An 8,488-nucleotide genomic window follows, 5' to 3' on the forward strand; every position below is an offset into this window, starting at 1 on the left:
GCAAACACACACACACATACACACGCATACATACATATACATACATATATATATACATATATATATGTATATATATGCAGACACATATATATATACATATATATATATGCATATATATATATATATGCATAGACACACACACATATATGTGTATATATATACATAGGGACCTTCGAGTTAGTTTAACGAAAGAAACGGCGAAAGACCTTCTGGTAGAAGAGAACAAGAGATCTAAACACTTAAAATATATTTATCGGCACCCTTGGATATCTGAACAAAAAAAGAAAAAAGAAAAAAAAAAAAAAAAACAACACAAGAAATTTCTAAAATACCCCTATTAATCGTATATTTTGATACGAAGAAATGAAAAAGAAAGAAAGAAAAAAAAATAAGAAAAAAGAAAAGCAAGAAAAAGAAAAGATTTGCTTTATACGTAATTCTCACGACAAAATTCAAAATCATTTTACTGCCAAAGGGGCTAGCCGAGGATCGTATAGATAAATAAATTGTGTGATTAGTGAAAAACGAGACGCGGTATAATTTATTAAGTAAAAAAAATAGAGGAGAAAAGACACGAAGATGAAGAAGATGAAAATGAAAATAATGATGAAGATGAAGAAGAGAGAGAGAGAGAGAGAGAGAGAGAGAAAACATAATCAAAGAACTTTTTTATTTTTCTTTCTCTCTAATTGTTGTGTAGGACGTACGGAACGTCCAATTGTCGATATAAACAAAAAGAAATAGATATATAGAAAAACCAACGAGAGAGAGAGAGAGAGAGAGAGAGAGAGAGAGAGAGAAATTATGTACGAAGAATGTGTGTTAAAATGGAGTAGCTACAAAGTTTGCGTCGTTTGAAATATATTTTTAGACTTTTAGATTATTATTTAGACACGGTTGTGCTTTCGTAGAGCTCGCATTTTCAAATCAACATCGTTCGTTAGAATTTAAACGTTCGATACGTGATAATGCATATCGTCCGATCTCGTCGAAGACACGATCGATATTTTTGTTCTCTCTTTTGAAGCTGTACGAGCATCAGAAAAAGATATTAGTAAAGAACACAAAGATATTAACAAATATTTACTTCGTATCGCTTCGATGCTTTCTCTCTTTTTTTTTTTTTTTTTCCTTATTCTGTTTTTCTTTGTAATTTAATTTTTAGTCTACTCAATAATTTCTCTCATGTGTTTAATTTAAAACAAATTTTTGTGAAAACAATGGACTCGATAAAAAAAAAAAAAGAAAAAGAAGAAGAACAAAAGAAAAAAGAATTTTTCGATTAAGAATCGAAATTTTTATAGCCAATTGTTTTCGCGAGTCTATTGCTCTACTAACACGACAAAAGAAAAAAAAAAGAAAGAGAGAAAGAAAGAGAGAGAAGATAGCAATCATTCAATAGTACTCAACTTCGTGGAGTATACATGAATGTTAGAAGTAAAACAGAAATGTTCCTACGTTAGTAGACACGTGCAACGGTATTCGACGTAATTGACGTTAGTTAATAAATGGAATGAGATAAGGAGGGAAAAAGAAATAAGGAAAAAGAAATATCGAAGAATATTAAATAAATTGGTGAGATAAAAGTGACATTCGAGTGAATCCAACGGCTAAAATTATTTGCACGGAAAATCGTCGAGAAAGGACAAGAATTAGAAAAAAAAAAAAAAAGAAACAAAAAGAGAAAGAAAGAGAGAAAGAAAAAACGAGAGAAAAGAAAAGAAAAGAAAACCATAAATTTGGTTGCTATATTGTATTCGTCGTACACATTCTTATCGTTGATACGATAAGACGTAATAGAATAGACAGTGATAAAGATCGAATATAACAAAATGACTTACCTACGTAAAAGCAGTACTTTTCAGTGACTGTCGTTATCGTTGAACATATATTTTATTTTATATTTTATTTTACTTTTTCTTTTCCTTTAATTTCTCTATACGAACATCGTTAGTTCTTCCAATCCTCGTTCCTTGTTCATCGACTATCAACACGATGCTACGACGTTTACGAAGACTTAAGTCGGTGAGTATTTAATAGACGAATGTAACAATCGATCGTTCTGAATTATTTATGAAAGAAACAAAGAAGTGAAACAAGAAGTTTGTTATAGATTACGTTAAATTGCGTGAATAATCGTAAGTCGTTCGCTTGGACGCATGCACTTTTAGAAACTGTATAGCTCGAGAAATTATAGCGACGAAGTAATTATATTTGAAAATATAAAACGTGATTTTTTATTATTATATCTGATCGTTTCAAGATCTTCGAATGAATCCAATTAAAATTTGTTAATTATCTAATTAAACGTTTCGATCGTGACGCAACGATTACTGCCGACGATGAGAAGAAATGAAGTTAAAAAATAAATAAATAAATAAATAAATAAATAAAAATTGGAAATAAAGGCGAATTCATTATACAATTCTACTCGAAGCGCGCGCTCGTCGTTGTGTGCGATAACACGAATGCTTCGAGATAGATCATGGAAAATATGGAAAAAGACGCTCTCGAGAATGAACGTTTTTTTTTTTTTTACATTTAACTCAACGATATTAGATGCTGTTGACTTGTACACTTGACATTACGAAATAAAAGATCTTAAATTATAACGCTTTCGTTCCTTTCGAGTAAAGAAAGAAAACAAGAAAATCTCTTCCTATGACTTTGAATTCGTTACAAGAATAAATAAGATAATATTCTCGCGATATGTTTACATCAAATTAACGTTAACGATTATACTAATTAATGTTAATCGTGTTTTCTTTTCTTTTTTTTTTTTTTCATTGGAATTAAAAGCGTTCCTTATCGAAAACGTGTGAGGAAAACATGTACGCGTCGACTTACGTATACATATATATATATAGCTCGTATTTTGTTATCTTAACGTTGCCTCGCTGCTACCTCTACCGTTGAAAATTCGAACTAACGTATGTCAAAGCTTCAGAGTATAAGCTCGCTGAGTACTCGTACGGACGGACGTGCAGAGGGAGAGAGACAGAGACAGAGACAGAGAGAGAGAGAAAGAGAGAAAGAGAGACACACATTGCGGTTTGACAAGCGATAGAGAATGTTGTGTTTCGCGAGATCACGAGAAAATAATGCTGGTATTGGTTCAGCAGCGCCTCTGATTCGATCGATCTACATTCCGACAAGATCCTCGGCAAAGTAGAACAATGATTAGCGGCATACACGTCGCCTTAAAAAATGCTATCGACGTGGTGAGTGATAAGTGATAATTGTCCTAATCGTTTTCCTCCTTTTGTCGTTTTTTTTTTTTTTCTTTTTTCCTTCTTTCTTTCTTCCATGAAAGCATATATTTTGCGTTATCTTGAAATTTTTAACAATACAAGGAAGTGTCATATATTTATGTTCGCTGCAAAAGAAAAATATTCAAAACGTTTCCACCTTCACAACGTTCATCGATCGTCCCTTCGTAGTTGTCGCGCACACGCTCTTCAAGGTCTCTTTTCTCTCTCTCTCTCTCTCTCTCTCTCTCTCTCTCTCTCTCTCTCTCTCTCTCTCTCTCTCTCTCTCTCTCTCTCTCTCTCTCTCTCTCTGTGTCTCCCTCTCTCTGTCTCTCTTTGCCGGCCTCTAATTGTATTCTCTAGCGCACGTGTCATATTTATTTTCCTTATACGTCCTTTCTTAAGAAACAAAATTATAAATGTTTGATTTCATTTATCGTTTTCAACTTCAATATGAGTTTAATAACTTCTATTGATATTGATCTATAAATACTTCATTTATATCGACTGATTGCAATGCGATACCGTAATGCGACATCGAAATTATAGGTTCCTCTTTTCTCGTTACGTAATTTAGTATTTATGTATACTTGAAGCATGTGATATATATACATAGTACGCATCTAGTTTCATATCATACATACATACGTATATATACCGCACATATATGTATATATATATATGTGCGGTTTATTTCGAAATTGGCGTCCATTTTTTTTGCAATTGTGAAAAGAATATATAAAATAAAATCAGAATTGGGAACGTTAACGTGACTTTTTTTTTTTTTTCTTTTTTGAAAAATGCAGTTAGGTCGCTTTCAAAATAAACGGCTCATATATATATATATATATATATATATATATATATATATATATTTCTCGCGCCTCATACTATTAAACTTTCTATCACATCTGATTTTAAGATAGCACCACCGGCTACGCCGCTACAAGACTTCACATACCACTGGAAACAACTTATGAATTTTTATATCAACCACTTGAACGATTGCAAAGTTCCAATACAATCGACCAGTATACCAAAACATCTCGATAGATTACTTGAGATTTTATTGGAAGAGGAAAAAGATGGGAATGATCCTGGGCCATGTTTGGAGTACTTATTGCAGCACAAACTTTTGGATCTGTTAGCTTCATTAGCAACAGCTGAGACACCACCTGGTATGAGAGTGGTCTGTCTTTCATTCCTAAGAAAATTACTTGGTCGATCAAAATACCCGTTGCTACATCACACCTCGATCTATTCACCTATACAACGTCTGATCGTACTCTGCAATGGGAACTCACCGTCTCCGATCGAAACCGAAGAGATTCAATTTCTCTTAACGCTCTGTTTTTTAGTCTGCAAGTATCCGCACGTGACGAACATAATAAACGACGTACCAATGCTACAAAAAGCAAGTAGCTCGAATCGTTCAAGTTCGGAAAGATTAGAAGTTGAAAAGGTTACTTACGTTCCAAACAGAAAAAAGAACAATTCTAATCCTTTGTTCGAACCATTGAATACACAAGCGATTGCCTTGGTAAATCCGAATCTTTTGAATCCTGAAAACAATAGACGAAAGTCTTTGTGTTCTAATATCAGCTGTATCAAGATAGACGTACCATCTAACTCTTCCACGCGTTCGAACGCATCTACTTCTTCCAAAGATACGGAGAATATATCCCAATCCTCGAGCCCGCTCACACAAAATGTTTACTGCAATTCGACATTGACTATGAACCTGCCGGATGATACACAAAACAATCAAAATATTACGGATAAACTTTGCGATGAACTTGACAATCCCGTAGCCGAGATAGAAACGTGTTTACAAAGTATGAAAGACTCGAGACTTACCGAGGGTTGCAACGCGTGTGACAAAACGAATAATCCAATGGAGAACAATTGCGGACGAAGTCTTTTGATACCTTCGCGAATACCAGCGAAATCAAAGTGCCTTCTATTGGAAGCCCTTATGAGCTACGTAAACAGTGCTGTAAACAATCGTGTTTATTTTATTTTATTTTATTTTGCTTTATTTTATTTATATGGGATCTCTTTCAACGATCTTTCGTTTTCCATTCTAGGACAACACGGTTAGAGTGAGAGCTTGCGAAGGCATCATGGTTTTAGCTTCGCTCGAAGATACCACCTTCGCTGAAATGGTAGCACAAAGCGATTTACCGTCAATTATAACTAGTCGTTTGGAGAATCTTTTCAACGCCATACCAGCTCACGTAGATCCAAACGAGATCGATGTTGTCGACGTAACTTGGGGTTTGGATTCGCCCTTATGGACGAAGGAAAAGAAGTTTCCTGGTTGTCGACAAGTCGCAGCTTTTTACATGTGGTTCGATTATTGTAATCAGCTTATAAGAGAAGCTTCTACGGATGTAGCCGATGTATTGGCAAAGCACGTTAGAATAAATTTCTTCGAAAAAATAGTTACGCCTGCGCTAGCCGATCATCAAGTTATCCTCGTAACGGCGTTGATTACAAAATGCTTGAAAGAGCTTGCATCCTCTACATTGTGTACAGGTATACGCGTCTTTGTACATGAGATGATTATTAATTTATAAAAAAAAAAAAATACAAAAGCACATTTTGTGGAAATTCTTAGAGGTGAGCTACTGGCTTGTCGGACACAATAGGCATCCAGAAATTCCAAACGTTTGTACGTCCCCGGTTTTGTATAGATTAATAAATAACTGTTACACGGACAGCGACGAACTGACGGTAGAGACGTTGAAATTGTTCGAAGAAGTTATAGATAAAAGAAACGAACATACTCTGCACTGTCTTGCATTGATGTATTTGACAAGTCGAGGGTATTACGATAATACGGCCGCAGATAGTGCCATTACATCCTGGAGCGACGAAGAAGATGAAAGAGAAAGGGAAAAGAAAAGTACATTAGATCTTTCTTATGAACAAAGTCATAGTAGAACTTTGGCTCCAAGTAATATTCATAGGATCGTCAATTGGTGAGCCCTCATGATTTTTTTCAGAATGTTTCAATATGCACTTTAATACCTTATTAGAACATGATTTTGCTTTAGCTTCTTATCTCTGGTACCACGCTATCTTCAAACCGATCCTGATATCAATAGTTACGAAAGATGCATGGTTGTTCTGGAAAAACAGTATTCTACTGTATTAAGGGATTGTTTTTTAATGGCATGGCCTTTGGAAGCAGTAACGCATGACGACTCTGCTAGTTCTGATTCCAGACCAGAAGCTGATCATGGTGCTACACGGTTTTACATGGGACCTTTTTTAACTATGCTCTTCGATAAAGTTTGCAATATGTCTAAGCAAAGATACGAAATTAACTTGCAACTTACGGTTGTAATCTCTAGATTAACACTCTTACCGCATCCATACTTGCATGAATTTTTATTAAATCCTCTTTTACCGCTAGTGCCTGGCACAAAAAGTCTATTTACTTGTCTCCAGAAAGTAGTCAAGCAGCTAGTTAACGAAATACCAAAGACCGCAGAATCTAAACAAAAATTGAAAGAAACAAGAGAGAGATTATTGGACGACTGTATCCACGATGTGTAAGTAATTATTTAAATTTTTTTCTTACATAATAAAAAACAATGAAAATAATATTTTTACTGTATTACAGAGAGAAGGAAAATACATTGCTCGAAACTGTTGTAGTTACAGAAGAATTTTGTAAGGGACTTGCCGCAATAGCATACGTCAAATATCATCATTCTATGTGATACTTAATATAAAATGAACAAATTTTAGTCGTTAATGTATTACTAATGGATGTATTATTGTTATTGTATTATTTTAATTATGCTCGGATAAAATATTATTTCTGAGATCAATTTGTATTATATATATTATATATATATACACACATACACACACACATATATATATATAGATATGTGTGTATGATGTGTGATGTGTGTGCGCGCGCGCATGGTATATATATGTGCATATACATACGTGTATATATATATAAACTAATTTAAACACCGTAGTAGTATTTGACATAAAGATCTTTCATGATCAACTTAATATCTCTAATAAAAAAAGCTATTCAAACTATACATTTGTAAACTTTACGTTTTTGGTTTTTACAAACAAGAAGAGAAAACATAACCTTAATTGCGGAAAAGAACTTTCAGACATTTAACAAGAATAAAACTTCTCCATGGAAAATATACCAAATAATTCTATTTCAACACTCATTAATCATATATTTTTTCATTTAACGGGTTTCGAGTGTAAAGATCAATCAATTATCAGAGTTAACAATGAAAAGTTATCTGTAAATGGAGACTTGTATTTTCTACCTAGCCTCAAATTATGGAAGACCGTTTTATTGGATAAATTAAATTGCAATGAAAATTGTACTAATATTTTGCAACATTGCGCAGACATTAGACATAATGAGTTAAAACAAACGGAAAAGATTAATACTAACGAAAAGGTAAAATGGAGTAAAAATAGAATACATATCAAAACATAACTTAACCTATTTCAATACATTTTTTTCATGTTTAGATAATACAATATTATTGTGTTTAGGTTTTTCAATCACTCATTTTAGCTAGTAAAACTTGGAATTTACAGATAACAAAATGTACTTTACAAAACGAACGAGTTTGCCTATTTTTGGGAAGACCATCTGTTATAAAAACTATTATAAATACGGTCATTCAAAAAGGACGATCGTTTGGAAGAAATGCATCTACAAATGAAAATATTTGCCTAACATTTCTTCCAGATGAGCAATCAGAATTAACTAGCATGAGATTACAATTAATAAAGAATATCAGTGAAAGAATTTTGGATTTGCAAGGATATTGCGTATGCAAGAAAGTTTGTCCTAATGCTATTATGTTAAGCAGTAAGTCTCACATAGAAACAACTGAAGATTCTAAAAGATACGTGTGTGGTGTGGTTAAAAATTCTGAAACAAATACGAAAGAAACAACATTAACTTGGAGGAGATATATATATAATAAAATGGAGACAATAATAGAGCTAAATGATCAAAAATATCTTCACACAAAGAAACAAGATATTAATAATGATCCTTTCATTCGAAATATGGCAGAGGCTACTATCAGTTTCGAATTACTGGCTATTAAACCCAGTCGTCCTGTTTGCATTAATATTCAAACAAGTGGAGACAGAAGTCTTACCAATACGAAAGGTTTTTTTTAAATTATATGATTATAAATATAGTTTGAAAAATTAACAAAAAATTAATA

General features: G+C 33.2%; 2 protein-coding genes and 1 long non-coding RNA gene across 4 annotated transcripts in view; 2 read left to right on the plus strand and 1 right to left on the minus strand.

The window, feature by feature from the left end:
• LOC122627216 overlaps window positions 1–5,245 on the minus strand; it is a 9,693-nt gene extending 4,448 nt beyond the window's left edge. The window contains exons 1-3 of the long non-coding RNA XR_006326813.1: window positions 5,106–5,245; window positions 4,871–4,964; window positions 4,720–4,810 (exon numbers count right to left, since the gene is read on the minus strand). This is a non-coding gene — a long non-coding RNA (uncharacterized LOC122627216). The remainder of the gene's footprint in view (window positions 1–4,719; window positions 4,811–4,870; window positions 4,965–5,105) is intronic.
• Window positions 1–7,084, plus strand: part of LOC122627207 (FHF complex subunit HOOK interacting protein 2A-like) — a 16,389-nt gene extending 9,305 nt beyond the window's left edge. The window contains exons 2-7 of one of the 2 annotated variants that reach the window (XM_043808174.1): window positions 133–2,025; window positions 4,171–5,244; window positions 5,336–5,786; window positions 5,869–6,232; window positions 6,308–6,808; window positions 6,880–7,084. In XM_043808174.1, the coding sequence (XP_043664109.1) occupies window positions 1,996–2,025; window positions 4,171–5,244; window positions 5,336–5,786; window positions 5,869–6,232; window positions 6,308–6,808; window positions 6,880–6,979 (2,520 nt within the window). In that variant the 5' untranslated portion in view covers window positions 133–1,995 and the 3' untranslated portion in view covers window positions 6,980–7,084. Of the gene's footprint in view, window positions 1–132; window positions 2,026–2,811; window positions 3,222–4,170; window positions 5,245–5,335; window positions 5,787–5,868; window positions 6,233–6,307; window positions 6,809–6,879 lie in introns of those variants that run through there. The other variant, XM_043808173.1, reaches the window with a different exon arrangement.
• Window positions 7,085–7,163: 79 nt separating this feature from the next.
• LOC122627213 (DALR anticodon-binding domain-containing protein 3) overlaps window positions 7,164–8,488 on the plus strand; it is a 2,049-nt gene continuing 724 nt past the window's right edge. The window contains exons 1-2 of the mRNA XM_043808188.1: window positions 7,164–7,701; window positions 7,800–8,430. Of these exons, the coding sequence (XP_043664123.1) occupies window positions 7,423–7,701; window positions 7,800–8,430 (910 nt within the window). The 5' untranslated portion in view covers window positions 7,164–7,422. The remainder of the gene's footprint in view (window positions 7,702–7,799; window positions 8,431–8,488) is intronic.

Source organism: Vespula pensylvanica, chromosome 2, assembly GCF_014466175.1.
Source record: "Vespula pensylvanica isolate Volc-1 chromosome 2, ASM1446617v1, whole genome shotgun sequence".
In the NCBI taxonomy this organism is placed as follows: Eukaryota; Metazoa; Arthropoda; class Insecta; order Hymenoptera; family Vespidae; genus Vespula; species Vespula pensylvanica.